At 46.5% G+C, this 23,414-nt stretch overlaps 2 protein-coding genes across 2 annotated transcripts; both read left to right on the forward strand.

Moving 5' to 3' along the window:
* The first annotated feature begins 1,015 nt into the window (after positions 1-1,015).
* LOC133137261 (transmembrane 9 superfamily member 1-like) lies at positions 1,016-7,962 on the forward strand. Its single transcript, XM_061255427.1, has 9 exons — positions 1,016-1,157; positions 1,847-2,061; positions 2,245-2,376; positions 2,969-3,091; positions 4,113-4,447; positions 4,555-4,709; positions 5,293-5,478; positions 5,916-6,189; positions 7,560-7,962. Exons 2-9 carry the CDS (start codon positions 1,855-1,857, stop codon positions 7,951-7,953), a joined length of 1,806 nt encoding a protein of 601 aa, XP_061111411.1. The 5' UTR covers positions 1,016-1,157; positions 1,847-1,854; the 3' UTR covers positions 7,954-7,962.
* A 2,210-nt stretch (positions 7,963-10,172) lies between these two features.
* On the forward strand, positions 10,173-20,753 carry ipo4 (importin 4). Its single transcript, XM_061254508.1, has 30 exons — positions 10,173-10,501; positions 10,887-10,973; positions 11,087-11,166; positions 11,286-11,327; positions 11,963-12,092; positions 12,449-12,628; positions 12,830-12,895; positions 13,066-13,167; positions 13,320-13,403; positions 13,523-13,678; positions 13,959-14,012; positions 14,351-14,460; positions 14,618-14,726; positions 14,955-15,084; positions 15,779-15,892; positions 16,140-16,253; positions 16,393-16,516; positions 16,658-16,769; positions 16,928-17,052; positions 17,170-17,247; positions 17,420-17,477; positions 17,573-17,678; positions 18,063-18,256; positions 18,366-18,416; positions 18,602-18,727; positions 18,824-19,050; positions 19,184-19,316; positions 19,406-19,510; positions 20,003-20,072; positions 20,167-20,753. Exons 1-30 carry the CDS (start codon positions 10,436-10,438, stop codon positions 20,295-20,297), a joined length of 3,264 nt encoding a protein of 1,087 aa, XP_061110492.1. The 5' UTR covers positions 10,173-10,435; the 3' UTR covers positions 20,298-20,753.
* Positions 20,754-23,414: the final 2,661 nt, after the last annotated feature.

A 23,414-nucleotide genomic window follows, 5' to 3' on the forward strand; every position in this document is an offset into this window, starting at 1 on the left:
TCGTACTGCTTTACAGGAGCACAGGTTTAGCTCTGACACCCTTAATAGATGCTGTGCTTGAGCCACAGTGAGAGGAGAACAAAGAACAGGATGAGGAAGAGCATGGAACAACAGCAGCAACATAATTTATTTTCCCTTTATGTTAGGGGTTCAGGAGCACTGCCTTGCCACACATTGGGATTTTGAACCAACCTTTTAATACTTGAATTAAACCTTTAGTTGCCATCAGTAAACCAAATACGCCAAACAAATAAAGCACTTCAAGTGGCAGTACAACACACATTGTCCCATTTTCCACAGCTATTGTGTAACTTACCCAACAACATAAATTATTTAGCAGAGAGTCCATTCTGATCTGAACTTCATTGAAAAGTGTGACAAGAAATTCTGTAGCAGTGATAAAATATGCATTCCTTATACAGTAGAATTACAATGCATCTTCCTTCATTGTGAGGTCATAGTGTCAAATTATGACATGAATTTAGAACTTGTTAGATGAAGAAAATGCTGGATGATTATTAATAATAAAAGAACAAATGGTCAATAAATAGATTATGGTAATATTATCATAATCCAAAAAATGGAATGGCTGCTGTTGAAATTTAAAAAGGCTCCATATCCTATTGAGAAACACGTGTAGCTATTTTTCTAATATCACAGCTTAATCATTATTATGTGCATTCAATTTCCTCTGAGATGGTGAATTATAGAAATTAAAAGCGTAAAATTTTGCGTCATTCAGCAAAATTGGGGTGCTATAAATACAAAATGAAATGATTTAAAGGTCACAACTCGTATTATGGTATATTTTTCAATGTTGAACGGGGAATATATTTTTCATTTCTGTAGAATGTGCATGGCTATTATCTGCATGCTATATTACTTTATTATTATTAAATGTCTTACATGCTTGAGATCTAATTGGCCCTTACAGAGTTCAACCCCACAATTGCCGCTAGTGGCTGTATTTATTAACGTTACTCATCGTTCAGATACACACTGGACAGGAGGCGTGGCAGCGCCTCCAGGTGCCTAACTCCGCCCAACCCGGAAGACTCAGTGGAAAATATGCAGTGCTCGATGACGTGTACACCTAGCCGTCCAGAAGTCGCCTGAATCCTACGCTTTTCAGATCTGAATCACATCCGGATTTGAAGGTAAAAGAATGCGTTTTTTTTACATACCGAAAGCGACAGATGGTACAGAAATATATTTGTTAAAGGCTGGGCGCGCGCAAATTGATAGCGGAGAGTTGAAGCGAGGTGTAGTGGGGCCTGAGAGCTAGTCTCTGGCGAGCAAAACCGACCTTCTCAGCTCTTTGTAGCTAGAAACCGCACAGCTCTACTGTAATCGCTGTTATCGCTACACTGAGATATTGTTTGTTTACCCAAGCAACAAACTATACATATTTCCGTAATGATTTATATGAGAGGGCATCTCGGTACAGTGTCAATATTGACGGTTGACGAGATAACGTTTGTACGAATTTTCAGTAAACGAATGGTCCGTAATGTGGTCTTATTACCAGCAAAACCTGTCATACTGCATTCTCACCACTTACTGCCGGACTTTTTTCGAACTTGTTTCATTGTGTGCAGTTATATTTGCTGCTAACGTATATATTTCCCTCTTGATTCGACTTGAAACAAACGCGTAATCGCCAAATTAACTGGCAAAGCAAACTACGCTGTCAGTTTGGCTCTGCATTTCCTTAATTTTTCTAATTGAATGCCTGTCATCGGATTGAATAGGCTAATTCATTTTGATTGAAGTAAATTCTTGATTGTTGCTTGGCAGCATGATTGGTTTCCTGTAATTATTCCTGTATCCTGTACTTGATTGATAGGGATTGTCATGAGGCAGGAACCCCCCACGCAGAGGTGCGCTGGTGGAGTGCTGTGGGTATTGGCCCTGGCTGTGGCTGTTCTGCCCTGGACTGACGGAGCAGTGAACTACAAGCAAGGGGATAAAGTGACTTTGTATGTGAACAAGGTTGGGCCGTACCATAATCCACAGGAGACCTATCACTACTACACCTTACCTGTCTGCAGGCCAAAAGAGGTTAGTGAGATGTGTGTAGTTTGATTGTGCAGCAATGTGACCCTAACCATCACCCTCACCCTCCTATCTTTCAACCTGAACGTGTTATCATGTGGTCCAGGGTCTGACCAAATGTTATGACCGTGCGGTCATGTGTATGCTTCTGTGTAACTGAGGGAGCTAATGGTCATGTGTATCCTATAGGTACGGCACAAGGCACTGAGCCTGGGAGAGGTACTGGATGGAGACAGGATGGCTGAGTCGCTGTATGATATTCGCTTCCGGGAGAACACGGAGAGGCGGACTCTCTGCCAGCTGACACTTACTGAAAACGAGGTGCAGCATGGGGGGAGCGGCTTCAGAGAGTTTAACCACTTCTGCTATTACTAACTAACACTTTAGCTGCTGCCAGTACTTTTTACAATCCACTGTACTGGCAATCAATTTAGCTGGAGCTAACACTTCAGCTGCAAAATCCAGAAAAAAGGGCTAGGAGTAGCCTTGTAAATTATCCATTATGGTAATTGGTAATTGAAATCATGTCTTGTGAATTGCCTCCTTGCTATTATAGAAGTCAGCTATGTCACTGTTGCTTGCAGAACGAAAACAGATGTGAAAACTCATACTGTTATTTCAGATATAATGAAATTTCGCATCTAAGGTCAGGCCCCATGTTGTTCCTGAGTGTGTGATTTTAGATGAGGATTACTCCCAAGATTTTTTCTTGCTTCTACCAGCACCTTGTATGGTGTGATACGCTAGTGCACAGGACTCTTATGCTAAATTTGAGTTCTTGTGCAATTGTGTTCGATTCCCTCTCCACTGGTGCTGAGGTGACTGAGCTAAGCTGTAAGAATTCATTGGGGGGAAAAAAAGGAGAATCTGTCTGTTTTGGTTTTGACTTTTTGATCTTTGATCTCTCTTGCAGGTGGACCAGTTGCGAGAAGCCATAGAGGAACTCTATTATTTTGAGTTTGTTCTGGATGATATTCCGATCTGGGGTTTTGTGGGATACATGGAGGAGAGTGGCTTTCTACCCCATAGTCACAAGGTATTGCTGTCTGTCTGTCTGTTACATCAGTGTTATTTGCTGTCAGAGTGGCTGGCTCAGAGTGGTTGATTTCTGCTTTCACCATAAACATCAGCAATTCAGGCCCAAAAAACCAAGGGTGAGGGTTTGGCTTGGGGTAAAGCTGGGTATACACTGTGTGATTTTTCCCACAATTTTTCAGTCACAGACAACGCATGCAAAACGTACAATAATCTTTTATTTGTAAGTCTAAATTGGCTGTCTTGGATCTCTGTGTGACGTACTCACAGATGGACGATTTATTGAATCGCAACCTCCGACAGAAGACTAGCAAAGTGTGGCACTGTGTAACCACAACTGTAAACACATTGCTCTATCATTAATTAATTCAGTCACTATCTCAGTACTTGCATGTGGATAAAGAAGTTAACCCACCTTTAAAATGGTATCGCTTTTGCAACCACTCTCAAACCATTTCACATCCGGAATAAACAACCTTGAAGCTGAGAGACTGACATGTCCTTAAGGAAAACAAAGAAAACATGCTTAAATGCACTTTCTCAAGGCAAAGAATTGCCACAATTTCCTCCAACTGCTTTCTGCCCCATCATCCTCAAGTTCTGTGCATGGATATCAGATAACATAGGCTACTGTACCCGTAGGCTGAAATCTCTGCTCTTATTATAGAAGTCTTAGGATCTTATCACACAAAGTCACAACAATGAAAGACCAATATTATCTGGGCTTATCTCACAGTCTAACAAACGTAAAATCATCTGAAATCTCACAGCAGAGTATACCCAGCTTACGGTAGGTAATGTGACAGGTTTGTACAAGTCGCCCTGGTGTAGAACTGCCAAATTCTGTCCTGTAGGTAGTACGACTATCCTATTGACTGCAGTGTAGGCCACAGTCAGGACCTTGTAAATTGTAATCAAGACCTTCAGCTCTCCAAAGTTACTTGTGTTTAAATAGCCTAAGTATCTCCCTCCGCACATTTCAGTGATCCCCTGACCCCCTCTGTCCTTCTCTCTCGGTCCAGGTGGGGCTGTGGACTCACCTGGACTTCAACATTGAGTACAACGGCAAGTCGGTGATCTTCGCCAACGTGTCGGTGAAAGACGTGAAGCCTGTGCCCCTGGAAGAGGGTGCGGGGGCTGGCGCTGAGCTGTCGCTGACGCACTCCTACAGTGTGCGCTGGTTCGAGAGCCGCCTGTCCCCCAATCGGAGGGCGGAGCGCCTGCAGGACCACTCCTTCTTCCCCAAAACCCTGGAGATCCACTGGCTGTCCATCATCAACTCCCTGGTGCTGGTGGTGCTGCTTCTGGGCTTCGTCATCATCATCCTCATGAGGGTGCTGAAGAACGACTTTGCAAGGTGATTCGTCAGAGGGCGGGGCCGAGATGAGGGGGAGGGCAGACGAGGGCCACCGGGACCCGTGATTGGACGGTTCATCCTCACATGGCTGTCGTTCTCTCCGGCAGGTACAATGTGGAAGAGGACAGGGGGTGTGATGACCTGGACCAGGGCGATAACGGCTGGAAGATCATCCACACTGACGTCTTTCGCTTCCCCCCCTACAAGAGCCTGCTGTGTGCTATTCTGGGTGTGGGTGCACAGTTCCTCACTCTGGCCACAGGTAAGCGCCGCACTGCACAGCACTGCACAGATATGCACTGCACAGGTACCAGTACACAGGTAATCACCACACACTGCATAGGCACCACAGCACAGACAAACACCACACACTGCATAGGTACCACAGCACACAGGTAAACACCACACTGCAAATTTTATTTGCTGTGGAGAATGCATTCACAGCTAACCTGCTTCCAGGGTCCCTGACCATGTGAGTGCTCTTTAGGCCACTCAGTAACAGTAATCCTGATTGGAGAAATATCACAGAGCAGTAGCACTGAAAAAACAGGAGCAGTAATGCTTTCACAGCAGGTAAGGGTTCATATGAATTAAAGCTTTTTCCTCAGTTACTTTGCTTCACTTCCTTGAAATAGTGTACGTAATTTTGCTGTTCATAAGTTGACTGCTGTCTTCTCAAGGCACCAAAATAAAAACGTTCAGCTTCATACCTGTTTTTAACTGAAGAAGGGGCTTCCACACAGGTCACAGTATTAACCTTCCTCCTTGTGATGGTTGAAGACTCCAGCAGATGTTGCACCCCATTGCTCCTTCTCACCACACCTATCTTCCTTTGGTTACCGTAGGGATCATCATCATGGCATTGCTGGGAATGTTTAACGTGCATCGCCATGGCGCCATCAACTCTGCGGCGATCGTGCTCTACGCCCTGACCAGCTGTGTGTCGGGGTACTGCTCCTGCCACTTCTACACACAGATCCACGGCCAGCGCTGGGTCTGGAACATCATCCTCACTTCCACCCTCTTCTCAGGTACCTGTGTGTGTGTGTGTGTGTGTGTGTGTGTGTGTGTCTGTACAGTATATGTACAGTTCCTGTGTGTGTGTGTGTCTGTACAGTATATATACAGTTCCTGTGTGTGTGTCTGTACAGTATATGTACAGTTCCTGTGTGTGTGTCTGTACAGTATATGTACAGTTCCTGTGTGTGTGTGTGTGTGTGTGTGTGTTTCTGCGTGTGTACAGTATGTATACAATATATATGTGTGTATGTGTGTGCCTGTATTTATTTGTATATCTATATAAATATACAGTTCCCTGAAAAAGTATTTGCTCCCTTCCTGGTTATTGTATTTCGTCGCACTGAATGGTTTCAGGTCTTTAGAGAAAATGTCATATTCGACAAGGGGAAACTGAGAAAATTCCATTTTCACATTGTGAGTTTGACGTTTCCCCTTCCTCTCTCCGCAGGGCCCCTCTTCCTCACCTGGAGTGTGGTGAACTCTGTGCACTGGTACAGCGGGTCCACCCAGGCCCTGCCTGCGACCACAGTGCTGCTGCTGCTGGCTGTGTGGGCGCTGGTGGGCTTCCCCCTCACCGTCATCGGGGGCATTGTGGGTAAGAACAAGGCGGGCACCTTCCAGGCGCCCTGCCGCACCCGCAACATCGCCCGGCAGATCCCCTCTCAGCCCTGGTACAAGCACACCATCGTGCACATGGCCATCGGAGGATTCCTGCCCTTCAGGTGTGTGGAGGAGTGGCGTATTGTCAGTACCTCTCTCTGTCTGTCAGTGCAGTGTCAGTAACTCTCTGTTTCTCAGTTAAGTGTCAGTAACTATGTCTCTCAGTGCATTGTCAGTAACTGTTTCTCAGTGCAGTGTCAGTAACCCTCTCTGTCTCTCAGTGCAGTGTCAGTAACTCCCTCCCTGTCTCTCAGTGCAGTGTCAGTAACCCTCTCTGTCTCTCAGTGCAGTGTCAGTAACCCTCTCTGTCTCTCAGTGCAGTGTCAGTAACTCCCTCCCTGTCTCTCAGTGCAGTGTTTGTTTCTCTCTCTGTGTCTCAGTGCAGTGTCAGTAACCCTCTCTGTCTCTCAGTGCAGTGTCAGTAACTCTCTCTGTCTTAGTGCAGTGTCAGTAACCCTCTCTGTGTCTCAGTGCAGTGTCAGTAACTCCCTCCCTGTCTCTCAGTGCAGTGTTTGTTTCTCTCTCTGTGTCTCAGTGCAGTGTCAGTAACCCTCCCTGTCTCTCAGTGCAGTGTCAGTAACCCTCTCTGTCTCTCAGTGCAGTGTTTGTTTCTCTCTCTGTGTCTCAGTGCAGTGTCAGTAACCCTCTCTGTCTCTCAGTGCAGTGTCAGTAACTCTCTCTCTGTCTTAGTGCAGTGTCAGTAACCCTCTCTGTGTCTCAGTGCAGTGTCAGTAACTCCCTCCCTGTCTCTCAGTGCAGTGTTTGTTTCTCTCTCTGTGTCTCAGTGCAGTGTCAGTAACCCTCCCTGTCTCTCAGTGCAGTGTTTGTTTCTCTCTCTGTGTCTCAGTGCAGTGTCAGTAGCCCTCCCTGTCTCTCAGTGCAGTGTCAGTAACCCTCTCTGTCTCTGTGCAATGTCAGTAACCCTCGCTGTCTCTCAGTGCAGTGTTTGTTTCTCTCTCTGTGTCTCAGTGCAGTGTCAGTAGCCCTCCCTGTCTCTCAGTGCAGTGTTTGTTTCTCTCTCTGTGTCTCAGTGCAGTGTCAGTAGCCCTCCCTGTCTCTCAGTGCAGTGTCAGTAACCCTCTCTGTCTCTCAGTGCAGTGTTTGTTTCTCTCTCTGTGTCTCAGTGCAGTGTCAGTAGCCCTCCCTGTCTCTCAGTGCAGTGTCAGTAACCCTCTCTGTCTCTGTGCAATGTCAGTAACCCTCGCTGTCTCTCAGTGCAGTGTTTGTTTCTCTCTCTGTGTCTCAGTGCAGTGTCAGTAGCCCTCCCTGTCTCTCAGTGCAGTGTTTGTTTCTCTCTCTGTGTCTCAGTGCAGTGTCAGTAGCCCTCCCTGTCTCTCAGTGCAGTGTCAGTAACCCTCTCTGTCTCTCAGTGCAGTGTTTGTTTCTCTCTCTGTGTCTCAGTGCAGTGTCAGTAACCCTCTCTGTCTCTCAGTGCCATCTCAGTGGAGCTGTACTACATCTTTGCTACGGTGTGGGGCAGGGAACACTACGCGCTGTACGGCATTCTTCTCTGCGTCTTCGCCATCCTGCTGTCGGTGGGCGCCTGCATCTCGGTGGCGCTGACGTACTTCCTGCTGTCGGGGGAGGACTACCGCTGGTGGTGGCGCAGCGTGCTGAGCACGGGCTCCACCGGCATCTTCATCTTCGTCTACTCCATCTTCTACTACCGCAACCGCTCCAGCATGAGCGGTCTGGTGCAGAGCGCCGAGTTCTTCGGCTACACGCTGCTCACCGCCTTCGTCTTCTCCCTCATGCTGGGCGCCGTGTCCTTCGCCGCCTCGCTGGCCTTCATCCGATACATCTACAACAGCCTGAAGATGGACTGAGGAGACCGGGGCGGGGCGGGGCGGGGTGGGGGGGGAGGGACAGGGGGCAGGGGCTGACTTCTGTGTGTACCGCAGCCTTAACGGTCTGACTAGGGGAAGGTGAAGTGGTGGGTGGAGACCGATGTTTGGACTGGAGATCGCGGCAGACTAGCGTCTTTGCGCGGGGCTGTCTGCGGCTGACCTTTCGGACCGCGGGTTCCTCGAGCAGCAGCAGCCCGCGGTCGACGGCATTCGAGCGACGGCTCGTTGACAAGGCGACCTCAGATCAGTTTTTCACTGAACTACTTCCTCAAAGAAATGGGGGTGGTCTTTTCCGTTTATTCTAAGATGTTGGAGATGTCTTTCTTAACTACAATCAGAGTGAATATATATTTTATTCTTAATACAAGACAGGCTTGCTGAATTAGTGCTGATAGTGTGAAAGAACCAGACAACTAAAACAACATACCTGTCGGTAATGGTTACTGGCACTTCCAGTTGAGTAGAATTGACTGACATGTTGATGGTCAGACGCTGAGAAAAGGCTGAAAGGTGACAGGATTGCTGGGATTTCTTGTACTGTATGCATTTGAAGACATGGTGGGGAGAAAAAAGACCAGAGAATTTGCATTTATTAGGAGTGAAAGATGTGTGTGTATGTGTGCGTGTGTGAATTTTTGTTTGTGTGCATGTCTTTGAGTGTATGAGTGTGTATGAGTGTGAGTGGGTGTGTGCCTTGTGTGGGTGTGTATGGACTGGCTGTGCAATCTTTCTCCATTTACTGTGATTTCAGTTCATATGTAAATATCTTTTCAATAAAATGTCTTCTTTTTATTAAAACAGAGGAATTGTACTTTGTTAATCTATAGCTGCTTGTGCAGTGTTTTTTCCCCATTTTGATTCCTGCCAATATCACATTGAAGACTATCATAGGGATGTTCAGTTTCTATTTTTTATGTTGATGATGGCAGAAATATCATCAGCTGGATTTAAAGTTAAAACCGCAAATACCAGCTATAAGTGGTTTGCAAACACTACATCAATCTCTATGATTAATGTATTGCACACACCTGTTATGCTCATATTGGTTCTTTATATTATACCCAACAGTCTGAAGTTTCAAACTATCTGCCTTGCCTCCCTAGCCTTGTAGACCTTACAGGAGTCTGGTTTCTTCAAGGCATTGGAGGTGATTACTGTTGGCATTATATTCACACCAGCCAGCAGGTGGCAGCAGTATGCAGCTCTGGGCATGGAAATGTCACTGAGAGTTGCAAGCACAATGTGAAAGGGTTAGTGTAGATTTGAGTGCGAAATGGAGCACTGTTGAGCTTCCTGTCATTGTAAGGTGTGGGGGCTCATTTCTGCGTCTTGAAAAACCTGTCTGATGTCAGTGATCATCTGTGTGGCATTGCTCTTGCATTATTGTTTATTGTTTCAATGAAGAACACAAACACTATCCACCTAGAGTGCACCAGCTCACCTTCAGCTCAACTAAACATGCTGGTATGGAGGGATATATTAGCAATTTATTGTGTTTATTTACTGTATGTGTATGTTTATTTACAAAATGTTTGTGCAATCCTCAAATCTTGATTACATGGAGAACCTATAAATGCAAAAAGAGGTCAGGTCATCTGTCTCAAAATATAACTAGCTACTTAAGTCCATGAGTCCATGTCTGAAGTGAAAGGTACAGGAAACATCAGCTAATCATTGTGGTTACAAAAATGATAATACAAAAATAATAATAATAATAATAATAATAATAATAATAATAATAATAATAATACAATCTATCTATTCAGAAATGTGGCTCTTTGGTGGACTTTTATTTATTTAACGTAAGCTACCGAGGAAATGTAGCGATAGACGCAGTGTAGCTAAGGAACTGGGCTTGTAACAAAAAGGTTCAGGTTTGATTCCCAGGTCAGACACTGCTGTGGTACACTTTTTTACCTGAAATGCTTCGATGTATATCCTGTATATAATGAAAAAAGCAGCAAAGGGTCTAGTACATGCCTGATGTAATATCGAAATATTTGCAATGTGATGTAACAACGTATGAAAAGTCACATCTAAATCGTATTTTTATAAAAGTCAAACATAAATGATGTATGACAGTTTATGTACATTTACACTGGCCCTCCGCTCCTGACGATGGCGCTGTACATTATGTTACGCTAACTGTAGTTTATCGATACGACTGTAGCTTTAATTCTGGCGTCAGGAACTGACGGCAAATTTCTGCCCGGCGTGGCAGCATGCGGGAGGATCTGGGGCCACAGACTCTCCGATCCCAGCCGCGGATGAAGCGCATATCCCCGGTGGACAGACCAGCTGGAGTCAGTGCTTTACTTGCATGTCTTTGTAGCTTGCCAGGCAGGATATAACAGCAGCACATCCGGCTGCCCGGCGGCTTCCATTTGCTTTATATTGTTTTTAATACAGGTGGCAGTTGGTCATAAGCTTATATTTAAAATCAAAGTATAAGCAGGTCACGATGACAGAGGAATTGGAGCGCATTCTCACCCAGCTAACCCAGCCAGACAACGCCGTCATTCAACAGGTAATCAGCCAGTTATATACATGCTTAGCGGTGTCCTTCGTAGTTTAATAAACTCTAACCTCACGGTTACTGGGGGTTTAGTGAACAACTGTTTCAGATTACGTAGGCTACGATCTGTCAGTTCGGCACTGAAGTTGAATTAGGTAAAGTTGCTAAATTACTGAGTCCGGTTTAGAAAATTAAACTAGCTCCAGCAATTTCTAACTGAGCGGCCTGTATCGATATAACGTCAGTGACATTGTCCATTCTTTGTTTCATTTGATGAGTGTCGTTTTCTTCTGCAAGCCGCCCGTAGACCGGCTTCATTGTCTTTCTGGATTCACGTGGGGCAGAGGAACACCCAGCCCCACCTCACGCGTTTACATCGGTTTGCATTCCGTTACAGGCCACGGCTCAGCTGAAGCTGGCTTTCAAAGACCCGGCGGTGATTCCTGCTCTGTGCGCGGTCATGACAGGCTCCCAGAACCCTCAGGTGAAGACGTGTCTCCCGTATTGTTATAATACACCGTGAGGTGTAAGTCTAGCTGCCCGATCTATTGTAGTCACTCCCTTCTTTTAACATCTCTCTCCCTCCCTCTGCTTCAGATCCGCCAGTCAGCGGCTGTGATGCTGAGGATGAGGGTAGTGAAGTGCTGGAAGAAGATCAGCCTGGAACACAGAGAGAGGCGAGGCCTGCATTGTGTTCATCTTGCAGTTATCAATTATTTACTCATGGATACTAATACTTGCTGTCTGCAAGTGCAGCATTCAGTGGACTTGTATTAACTTCCTTCTCATTCTTTAGTTTGAAAGCTGTGGTCCTACAAGCCTTCCTGCAGGAGACCGAGTGAGTGTCTTTAGCTGCAGCTGTAGTAAAGATGTCGTACCTTATATTTTCTGTATATCCAATGATAAACATTTGCACACACTACTGTTGGACTGTAGGGGACATGATTTACTCTTGTGTTTGAACCTTCTTTATTGCTGGGTACATGGATACTTTCGGGTGAATTGATGGTAATCAGGGCGACATGGCTCAGGCAGTAAGAGCTGTCGTCTGGCAGTCGGAGGGTTGCCGGTTCGATCCCCCGCCCGGGCTGTGTCGAAGTGTCCCTGAGCAAGACACCTAACCCCCAAATGCTCCTGACGAGCCGGTCGGAGCATGGCAGCCAATCGCCGTCGGTGTGTGAGTGTGTGTATGAATGGGTGAATGAGAAGCACCATTTGTACAGCGCTTTGGATAAAGGTGCTATATAAATGCCAACCATTTACCATTTAATCACAGGAGTTTGTCCTACTTATTGATATTATTTATTAAGCCTTTATTATGTCTCTAATGATCTCAAGTCCTTGTGAAAAAAACATTCCAGTGCTCTTCCCTGCATCCCTATTGAGCTGAAATGTAAGGTTTGTGGCAGAAACGAGAGTAACCTTTCCTTTGGGCTATTGCCTGTGGTGTTCTGCCCGCTCGTCTGTTCCCAGGCACACAGTGCGATACTCGCTTTCCCAGCTCAGCGCAGTGCTAGTAAAGCATGAGACTCCAGACCGCTGGCCTGCCCTGCTGACTCTACTCAACCAATCCACCAAGAGCGACAATCCACATGACCGACAGGTACGCCCACAATATGCAAAGGTAGCGATACAGTAGGGCTGCCCAGCCCTGCTCCTGGAGGACTTTTTCACTCCACGCCTCATTCAATAGCTAGAGATCTCGTCATCAGGTGTGCCAAGTTAGGGTTGAAATGAAAACCTACAGGATGGTAGATGTCCAGTAATAGGGTTGGGCAGCCCTGCTATAAAACAAGGCTTAACTGGATTGACTGCTTTGAAAAGACATGGGGATATGGGAAATTTGATGCGATTGCTGCTATGGTAACTATTATGGGTGGCTGTATCTGCGACTCTGAGATAAATTGGGGAATTAAATTAATTTTCTCTCTCTTATTTCTCTCTCATTCATTCTTTCAGGTTGGTTTACTACTCCTCAGCAAGGTGGTTGATGCCAACCCAGAGTCCTTCAAGCCCTACTACCGTCAGCTGCTGGAGCTCTTCAGCACTGTTCTACAGGACCTGGGCAACCCCACTGCCCTGTACTACAGCATCCGCACCCTCACCTCCATCACTGCCTACACTGGCTCGGAGGAGATGGTGAGCTTCCCCATGCTGGCTCTGTAACGTGTCTGCTGTTCAGTAGGTGCCAGGTGCAGGGTTGTGTTGAAGTGAGTGCAGTCAGAGTTCAAGCCTTCAGAACCTTTCCTTCTATAAGACAGTGGTAAGATGAGGGATTGTTTTTGTGTGCGTGTGTGTATGTACACTACAGGAATATTGATTTTGTGTGTCTGTTTGTAGAATTTGATGCGCTCCCTCATCCCAAAGCTAATTGTCGCCATCAAGCACCTCATTAAGGCCGATCAGGTGAGTGCAACTCATGTGGTGTCAGGGTTGGTTTCATCGTGGCTGGTTTTGCACTGTGCCTTTCGAATGTGCCAGTAAATGTTAAATATGCTGCTAAATGCTGAATGTGCCACTAGATGCGGCGCTAAATGCTGGACTAAGAATCCTCATTGTGTGCATGTGATGTACAGGACCAGGCCAGCGAGGCGATGGAGGTGTTTGATGAGCTGATGGAAAGCGAAGTGTCCATCATTGTCCCCCACATCCCTGAAATCGTCCATTTCTGTCTGGAGGTTGGTCAGAAGCCTTTTTTTATCGTATCAGCTTCATTTCATATACATAGCTGCTACCAGCACAAATTAAGTATGCTGCTAATTTTTCATATGAAGTAGTGGTGTGTTGATCCATGTGTGAAGTGCTTTTGTGTTTGTGTTTATTGTGTTAGATCAGTGCAGACACCTCTCTCAGTGACTCTCTGCGAGTGAAGGCACTCTCCTGCATTGCTGTCCTCATCAGACTAAAGAGCAAGGTAATTAGACTTCCTCTAACTCAAGCAGAATTTCGTCGCACTTTCACTTCTTTCTATTGCTTTCTGTCCTTAGACCTGATGTGTGTTGTGTTAATGAAATAAATGGTTATATCTCACAGGTGGTTTTGAAGCAGAAGCTTTTAAGCCCTATCCTGCAGACTGTGTTTCCTGTGCTGAGTGCAGCGCCCCCTCCTGGCCAGGAAGACCCAGAGGACCAGGAGCCAGACGATGAAGATGAAAGTGACAGTGAGAGCCCAAAACATTTTGCTGCTCAGGTAAAAAAAACCAAAAAAAACCTGTTAGCTCTTGCCAGGAGCTCTCTCCCCACTGGTTGTGCTCTCTCCTCTCCCTGCTGTGCGCTCTGCCTGTGCCCATTTAACAGTCTGGATGCAGTGTACTTCCTTTTCAGAACATATGACTGTTTCACATTTCACTATCTATGATTTGACCAGTATTCACACTTCCCTCCTGTGTTAAGTTTGCAGGTTTTGCTGTAGATTGGTTGATCAGTGTCACCTGACCTGTGTGTGTAAGAGTGTGTTATTCTGTCTGCAGGTGATCGACACCTTGGCTCTGCATATGCCTCCTGAGAAGCTCTTCCAGCAGCTGGTCAGTGAACCTTTTACTTTTCTGCAAACTCACTGTGCTGAAAATGTATAACTCAGCACCTTATTGGCCAAGAATAGCTTAGTTAGCATTAAAGCTAGCCAGTGCATTGCGCCTAAAATGCAATTCTACTTCCGGTATATTATAAATCGTTTTAATGAATGGTCAAGCATTTCAGTAAACAGACTCTCTCTCTCTCTCTCTCTCTCTCTCTCTCTCTCTCTCTCTCTCTCTCTCTCTCTCTCTCTCTCTCTCTCTCTCTCTCTCTCTCTCTCTCTCTCTCTCTCTCTCTCTCTCTCTCTCTCTCTCTCTCTCTCTCTCTCTCTCTCTCTCATTCTTAGATGCCACTGACACATGCGTGTCTGGCCAGTGAGAACCCTTACGAGAGGAAGGGGGGGCTAATGTGTTTAGCTGTGCTCGCTGAAGGCTGTGCAGACCACATCCGCACAAAGTGAGTCCCTGCTGTGTAATTGGGCACAGTTTAGCGCAGCTGCTGGACTGTTCACCCTGGAGTTTGTGTGTGTGTATGTGGTCTGTGTATGTCTGTGTGTTTGTGTGTATGTGTGTATGTGTATGTGTGAGATGGTAACCCCAGTGTGTCTGTGCAGGTCGCTGTCCTCCATGCTGCAGACGGTATGTCGCAGTCTGTCAGACAGTAATCAGGTGGTGCGCAGCGCTGGTCTCTTTGCCCTGGGGCAGTTCTCCGAGCACCTGCAGGTATGTCTTTGTAGCAGTCTCCATGGTGATGAAAATACGCATCTCTAGTTGATCAAATTTCTGCCTTGTTGCCTCTAGGCAAGACAAACACTTTCATCTTGAGCTTTGGTTCATCTTGACTGTCATTGTCATTGTCATCAATTTTTTAGACCTGTTTATGTCAGTATAGGCTTGTGTCTGGAGAGTCCCTATGTATCTCTGAACTCTGCCAATGTCTCTGCCCTGCAGCCAGAGGTCAGTAAGTTCAGCAGTGAACTCATGCCCTTGTTGCTTGGATACCTGTCTGGGCTGAACCAGAACAAGACTGGACACGTCACAAAGGCCTTCTATGCACTGGAGAACTTCCTGGAGAACCTGGGTTAGTATTTTATATGTGACCTACTCTATCAAAATCAGTTGTATTAACCCCAAGATGTATTTTGAGCGATGAACCAATCGAAAGAGGTTCTCCAGATATCAAGGGACTTAAAATGTTCCGTTTAATTTTGAGTGCCACCAAACCATGTTTTTCAGAAATAGCTTAAATGTTTTGAGTTACGTGAGGGTGGAGACTACCGACACTCGGCTAACAGAAATCTGGGGCTATCATCTTCTGTATAAACCCTTTAAAACTATATTTTTACTCTTGATATTAAGACATACAGACCATGAAAGGAAATACATTAACATGTAGTTACAAACAAGCTGGCTAGCCTCCAAACAATGCACAACTCCGGTGTTACTTTCACTTTGACATCTTGTGTTTAAAAGCTTAACAAATGTATTTGTACTCTGAATTTGGCAATAAGACATGCAGATTATTAAAGCCAAGACCTTGTTATACAAAATGAATATGGAAACGTAAAACAGGCAATTTTCTTTTTTTACTTAAACATTGATTTTATGTGAAATTGGCCATCGCGACTTACAGCTGATTATGATAGAACGGTTGGCATATGTTCTAAGTTTTTCTCTTGGCTGGCTATCAGTAGCTATGTAAGAATGTTGCAGGTGATACTGTAAATTTTTGACCCATCCTATTCACGACACTGTACCTTTTCTCTCTCTCTCAGATGAAGAGATCGAGCCGTACCTCCCCACCCTAATGGAGAGCATGCTGGCTGCTCTCGCAACCTCAGACAACCTGAAGATCAAGGAACTGGCGGTCAGCGCCATCGGAGCCATCGGTAGGGCTGCTAACATTTTACATTCGCTATATTCACAAAAAAAAAACTGATCAGTCGGGATGAAATCTCACAACATAAAGTTAGATGCTGTCGTAGGTGCAAGAGGCAATCTGAGAATGGTATATTAGGAATTCCTGAATATTAATCTTCACCATTTTGTCAGAATTGTGTCCATCTGTGTGCATTTGGCTGTGTTATAGACTGACTGTGTCCCGGCCTTAACTCCGCCCCCTTGTGCATTTCTCAGCCAATGCAGCGAAAGAGCTGCTGGTGCCGTACTTCCCCCCTGTGATTGAGAGCCTGAAGGGCTTCCTGACGGACATTCGTGATGAAGTGCGATCGCTCCAGACGCAGGCTTTAGGTAAGAACAGCACCACGCTCTCCGTTTGTAACCGGAGTGGACCCAGTCCGTCCTCTGAATGAGTGACCCCTCTTCCTGCTGTCCCTCTCTCTTTCTTTCTCCCAACCTCCCTCTGTTCTCCCTCTCCCCCACTCTGTAGACACGCTGTCGGTGCTGGCTCGTACTGTGGGGAAGGAAGCGTTTGCCCCTCTTGCAGCAGAATGTGTGCAGCTTGGCCTTAACCTCACTGATGCTGTGGATGACCCGGACCTTCGCCGATGCACGTGAGTGTGCACCTGTCTGCTTCTGTCTGCTTCTGTGTGTGTGTGCGCGCGCGTGTGTGCGTGTGTGTGCGCGCGTGTGTGCGCGAGGGTGCGTGTGTGTGAGGGAGTTTTTGTCTGAGTTTTGGCTCTCTGCTTCCTCAGGTACAGTCTGTTTTCTGCAGTGTCCACAGTCAGTCCAGAGTGTCTGACTCCCCACCTCTCTGCCATCACCACCATCATGCTGCTGTCTCTCAGGTCCACGGAGGGGGTCACGGTCAGTGTGGTTAAACCAAGGCACACCAAGTGCAGAGTGTCTCAGGGCAGGTTAGGTTGAGCTAGGCAGTCCAGAGAGAGTCAGTTAAGTTAGGGTACACCTGTTGAGTGTGTTTTGTGAGACACAAAATGCGTATACTTGTGTCTGGTATTATTCAGACACACCTTGAAGAAGACAAGCAGTTTGTCCTGCTCGATGATGATGATGACGAAGATGATGATGCAGTAGATACGGCTTTAGATGAAGATGGAGAAAAGGAGACCGATGCCAGAGACATTGCTGGGTGTGTACCGCTTCCTTTCTGCCAGGTCATGTGATTGTATCTTGTCTGCACCACGATATTCTGATCCTGCCACGGCTCAACACTGACTCTCTGCTTTGCGTCTGTTTCCCTCTGTAGCTTCAGTGTGGAGAACGCCTACATCGATGAGAAGGAGGATGCCTGTGATGCATTGGGAGAACTGGCTTTCAACACTGGGTACAGAGCCCCCTTCACCTACCCCTGATACCCTTTAACTACCCCTGAGCCCCCTTTAACAACCCACTGGGCCCCCTTTAACTACCCACTGAGTCCCCTTCAACATGCAGAATCCACTGAAGCACTACTGTCAGCCCAGACCTAAATCATGTGCTCTTTCTCTCTTTTTCAGTGTTGCCTTCCTGCCTTTCCTGGAGACCAGCTTCCAGCAGGTGTTTGAGCTGCGTGATGTAAGTGCGGAGCCATGGCTGTGATGCTGGGGTTCGGGGTGTGATGCTGTGGTTGTGAGGTCAAGTCACTCTGATTGACTCTCTCTTCCCTGCAGTTCCCCCATGAGGATGTGCGCAGAGCATCGTTCGCTGCCATGGGCCAGTTCTGCAGAGCTCAGCACAAAGTGTGGCAGGAGAGTCCTACAGAGGACAACTACCAGGGTACCTGCCTCTCTAATAACACTTCATCTGTGGGTGCAGTCTGCCTCTCTCTCATGTGATGTGTGTGGGTGCAGTCTCCCTTTCTCTAATGCTGGGCTCTCCCTTTGCCTTTTCTCACACCCATTACAGCCCAAATTACACGCCATTTATTCTGCATTGCACATTCATAAGTGGTTTTCAATTATTTTGATTAGTTGCTGCAAGTCCAGTGGCCATTTGTGTTTATTATGTTATGATTGTGTGTGAGATCTCTGTGGGATGGTGTAGTTTGTGTTTAGTATGTTGTGATTGTGTGTGAGGTCTTTGTGGGATGGTGTAGTTTGAGTGTAGTATGTTGTGATTGTTTGTGTGGTCTCTGAGCGTGTTGTCTCTGTTCCTCCTCAGCCCTCCAGAAGCTGCTTTCGGTGGTGCTGCCCAGCTTCCTGGAGGCAGTGAGGAAGGAGCGCGAGAGGCACGTGGTCATGGCCGTGCTGGAGTCCATGAACGCCCTCATCAAGTCCTGCCAGGGGGAGGCGCTGCAGGCGCCCGGCAGGTTGGCGGAGATCAGCCACGCCATCCGCGACGTGCTGAAGAAGAAGGTGAGTCGCTGGCGGTCTCCGCTTCTCCAGGGGAGCGAAGTCGAGTGGTGTTCCCCGAAGCGTTCTGGAGAGCTGGCCAAAATAACGGCTGCTTTTCTGACTCCTGCAGACGGCGTGTCAGGATGGAGGGGTTGATGAAGGCGATGATGATGAGCAGCAGGTAGGAGTCTCGCTTCAACACCAACATTGTGCAGTGGTTAAAGACGGACCGATTCAGTGACTGTGTTTGTTGTATGTGCCTCTGTACACTTGCGTGTTATGTGTGTTATGTGTGTTATGTGTGTTATGTGTGTTCGCGTGTGTGCGCACGCGTGACTGATGTTTGGTGTATATGTGTTCCTGCAGGCGGAGTACGACGCCATGCTGCAGGAGTTTGCAGGAGAAGGCATTCCTGTGCTGGCATCAGCTGTTCCTGCAGACACGTTCTACCCCTTCCTGAACGAGCTACTGCCCCTCATCATGAGCAAGGCTGTGAGTCCGTACCCCTCGCCTTCACTGTCACAAGTCTGCCCTCGCCCATCGCTCCACCCCTAACCCCTGACCCCTGACCTTTCCCGCCGTCCGCAGAAGTCCTCCTGCACCGTGGCTGACCGCTCCTTCTCTCTCGGCACGCTGGCGGAAATCCTGCAGTCGCTCGGGGGCGTGTCCGGCGGCAAGTCGGTCGCCGGGCGGTTATCCAACCGGTTGCTGCCGGTGCTGGTGGCCGGGGTGAGGGACAGCGACCCCGAGGTGCGCAATAACAGCGTGTTTGGACTGGGATCCCTGGCCCAGGCTGCTGGACCAATCATCACTCCGTATCCTCCCTGGTGACCAATCACATGTTCCATGTGCATGTGTGTGTGTGGGTTCTCTGCATAGCGTTGGTCTAAGTGTGCGTTGTGCCTGCTGTCGTCTTCACTCTGATATCCCCTTGACTACTTGTCTCAGAGACTATCCTATGATGCTCTCCTTGTTCTCGTCGCTCATCTCCAAAGAGTCAGACAGGAGGGTGATTGACAATGTGTGTGCTGCCCTGTGCAGAATGATCATGAGCAACACGGAGTGTGTGCCACTGGAGCAGGTACTGTCTTGAGGCACACACACACACACACACACACACACACCCACCTGCTCTGTGGGACACGGTATGACCCTCTCTGTCTCTCCCAGGTGTTCCCTGCGCTCCTCTCCCACCTCCCCCTCCAAGAGGACATGGAGGAGAACAAGACTGTGTTCGACTGCCTGGCCTTCCTGTACTCAAACAAACCAGCAATGGTACAGCCGTTTTATAGGAATAGAAACATAATCACATCCCTGTACTAAAAAGGAAACCACCCAAAATACTATTGGAGATACACTATAATAGATCCTCTTCAACTACCCAAGATGATCATGTCATATTGCTTCATATCATAAGATTACTGCACTGTTGGAGCACCACCCAGGATTTTCATATGCAGATGACATAATTGCTAAAATGTGTCTAAAGGATATGGGCAATTCCATGGTAACAGTCATTACTACCAGATATTTGTGTGATAAAGTTCTATACAGCCACTTGATAGAGACTGATATAAGCTTCTATAACCATCTGGAGCAAATAACCCTGTTAGTCTCTTATGTAGCATCATTGTAATTGCAGCTATATACTGCTTATGCAGATATACTGAATTTTAACATTGAATTGCCCATACATAAAAAATAGTTTGCACAGGAAGTAAAGAGATGATAAAGGGCTCCATATAAACGCAGCTGTGTTGTTTTTAGGTTGTGAGCAACATGAAGCCCATAGTTTCTGTATGCAGCCACCTCCTGGGGGCCAAAGACGTGGATACAGGTGAGACTTGTAATCTGTACTCTGCTGCTTCCTTCAGTTATGTCATTCAATCTGCATACATTGCTGATAGCCAATCATGATCATTGTCTTTCAGATACCCAGAATACCATGCTCCTGCTGCTAAGAGACATTGCCCAGCATCACTCTCAGGAATTTCAAGGAGCAGTGATGTCACTGCCAACAGAAAAGGGGGCAGTGCTCACGGCAGCTGTCACTCAATCATAGTCCCTCCTCTCACAACCCTTCTCCACTGAGATAGCCAATGGTATTGAGGGGGAGTTTTGTTTTTTCCTCATGGGCCGAAGGACAGGAGGACACATCCACCACCAGTGACTTTTAATAAACCACAAGCATTTACACTTTAGCACTTACTGCAAACATAATACTGCAACTGGTTTTCTCCTATATAACTGTTAAGACTAGTTACTGTATCTTTTTCATATATTTTTTTTTCCTCCAACTTCTATATTATTTCTAATAATAATTCTTAATACTGACCATTTGCAGTGTTCTGTGTAACTGGTGTTGACCGGCTAAAGTATAAACAAGGTGTGTATTAATACGGTTCAAGTTTGCGTCTCACTGACTGTGCACTTGGAGCTTTTGCAGTGACCGAGTCTCCAGGTTTGGGAGTGCCAGCGAGCTTCACTCAAATGAAATAAAGACATTCGTGAGACTCTCCTTCTGACTTGGTCTGATGTTTTTTCTGTCACTTAAACCCTGTCATTTTATTACTAGGGGGGTTCTTGGTTACTCCTGTATGGTTAGTGGGTATGTTTTTCTTTTTGTTCTGCCCCGTTACCTAATTTGACCTGCTCCAGGTGCAGTTTGATTGTGACCATTTCTAAACTTGTATGCAGGGTTGTGATCGGACCAAGAACTTACACAGTAGAATTGAATTTGACATCCGTCTCCTAGAGAGTGGCAGCCATTCACCTGTCTCACTGTCACACTAAAATAATGAGTAAGGACCACCCTCTACATGCCTGCAGGTTCCGGACTCTGGTTCCATTGGTTCCAGGGCCGGAATTCTTACCAAATAATTTGATCTAAATTGTTAAAGGTAAACTGCCGAAGTCACTCTGGAAAAGGTCTCCTTCTATTCGAGACTAATGAAATTGTTAATGCTGCGAGTGCAAATTGCACGGTGTTTGTGACTGGTCTGTGATTATGATGTGTTATAGAGGGGTAGGCACATATGGAAGGCTGGTATGCGTGCTGGTTTTTATTCCAACCTTAGTTTTCTGATAGATCTAGTAAACTACGTTGGTGTACTAGAGCACAGCAACATATTTAGGATACACTTGCAGTCTGCAGCTGTAGCTTGCATTTATACAAATCATATCAAGATCTGGTTGAGCTAATTAAATAGTTAAGAGCAACACTTGGTGCAACATCCTGCATGGATTGGCCCTTGTTGTGGTACTAAAATTGAAACAACGAAAAGGATGGTTGTAAAGTGTTTATTTCTACTGTGTGCTCTCCTAGCACATATGTTGGTTTGAATAAAGGAATGTGCAGTTATACATCACCGTTAAGCCCCCTTAATGTTAAATATCCAAGCAACAGACACATGAGTGAGGTTTAACTACCTACGCATGGCATGTATTGACCCACCCACTCCCATCCATGACAGATACACTGATCTGTAATCTGGGTGGTTCTCCTTTACCTCTACCATCTCTTCAACAAACCATAAATATGTTACAATAAACACAAGAGTTTATGTAACTGATATCAAAGCTTGGGCCCTTCTAATTTGTGTGCTCATATACTAAAATGCAGTTCAGTTAGGTCGGGCCCACCATCACAACTTGGTACAGTAAGTATGAAAGTTTTTACTTTGTTCTTTGCATTTAATAGTAAAATATGGCTGGTGGAATTCAAATGAATTTTTAAAAGTCATCTCTTGTAAATTAAATAATGTACGAAGGAAGCAAACTATGTATAAAACACTAGAGTAGTTCAGTTGTGCAAGTGTAAAATGGGACCCAGTCAAACTATAGAACTCAAACTAAATGATGGTCCGGAGTCCATTCTTCAAGCTTCCTGTTCTTCTTCTGGTGTCTGAATCTCAGGTTGTAGCTCAATGTCCATGGAGAACGTCACCTCCACTGGCGGTAAGTCTGAGAGCGAGAGAGCAAGCTGGAGATTATCATGCAAGCACATTAACACTGCTCTGTGAAATAGGGCACTGTACCTCTTGACTGACAGACACAGGCCCCAATGTACTAGTACATTCACGAGGGGGGAGGCAAGGTCTGAGGTCATCACATGCTGGTCTTTTTGATGGAATGAGAATGCATGATCTCTAATGGTTATGAGAGAAGAACCCGTTGGGATGATGGCATGTGTGGAAGCTCTCAGGTGCATTGTGGGCAAGGGGGTTCCTCTCTGCCAATCAGTGTTTGGAGATGAATGAGTGGATGTATAAATGTGCTAGGTAAGTATGCAGCGTGTGCTGTCGTGAGTGGGTCATGTGGACTGGGTGAGTGCACTCTGTGCTGGTTGAGTGGGCAGTGTGGACTCTGGTCTGACCTGGTGCGTTTACCCAGGGCAGGATAGCCAAGGAGCAGCGGTCGAAGGAGCAGTCAGAGTGGGTCTCGCTGGAGTACAGCACCTCCCGAACGTGAGGACTATCAGTCCGCTGGGCCTTCACCCGCACCTCCAGAAGCATGACTGACTTGTCCTTGGCCTTCCCCGCGTTGCCCTGCACCGTGGTCCTCCAGTTGTCCACCCAGAGAACCCTCTCCTGCACCTGTTTCCTGCACCAAACCCACACAGGCACGGCCACTAGCGGACCCCTCCACACGCAAAATCCTCTCTCTGTTCACTTTCCTGTGATGCCTCTCACCACTTCCACACTCCCCTCCATTACACACCCTTGTACACTCATACAACTTTGATACTTCTATTAGACTCATCTGCACTCCAGAACAGATCTTACACTGCAAAAGCAAAGTATTTTACTCTATATTTAAAATCATATTTACTTTACTTAATATGACACAAATATTCCCAATAAGATGAGTTTGAATTCTTTCAAGATTTGCCCAAAGAATGGAGTCTCATTTCAATGTTAAAACACTTGTTAAAACAGACTGTAATAGACCCACACCACTGAACCACAGATGGGCTACACCATAATTATCACTGATGTACATCCCATGCAGTGTTAACCCGTTACTGAAGCTGGATATTTACTCATACTCGGGCATTTCCACACAGTTACGCTCTCAGGAGCTTGGACTCACGGTGTGATGCCCAGGTTGACCAGCGTGGTGTCCAGGATGGGGAACGAGGCTTGGGCACTCAGGATCTCGATGGGCAGAGGCACACACA

Source organism: Conger conger, chromosome 9 (genome assembly GCF_963514075.1).
Source record: "Conger conger chromosome 9, fConCon1.1, whole genome shotgun sequence".
NCBI lineage: Eukaryota > Metazoa > Chordata > Actinopteri > Anguilliformes > Congridae > Conger > Conger conger.

Excerpts from the sequence above, each read along its gene's own strand:
- LOC133137261 (XM_061255427.1), top strand. The coding sequence starts at position 1,855 with ATGAGGCAGGAACCCCCCACGCAGAGGTGCGCTGGTGGAGTGCTGTGG. Across the intron at positions 2,377-2,968 it reads TGACACTTACTGAAAACGAG|GTGGACCAGTTGCGAGAAGC; the intron begins GTGCAGCATGGG and ends TCTCTCTTGCAG. Across the intron at positions 4,448-4,554 it reads CTGAAGAACGACTTTGCAAG|GTACAATGTGGAAGAGGACA; the intron begins GTGATTCGTCAG and ends TCTCTCCGGCAG.
- ipo4 (XM_061254508.1), top strand. The coding sequence starts at position 10,436 with ATGACAGAGGAATTGGAGCGCATTCTCACCCAGCTAACCCAGCCAGAC. Across the intron at positions 10,974-11,086 it reads CAGGCTCCCAGAACCCTCAG|ATCCGCCAGTCAGCGGCTGT; the intron begins GTGAAGACGTGT and ends CCTCTGCTTCAG. Across the intron at positions 11,167-11,285 it reads AGCCTGGAACACAGAGAGAG|TTTGAAAGCTGTGGTCCTAC; the intron begins GCGAGGCCTGCA and ends CTCATTCTTTAG.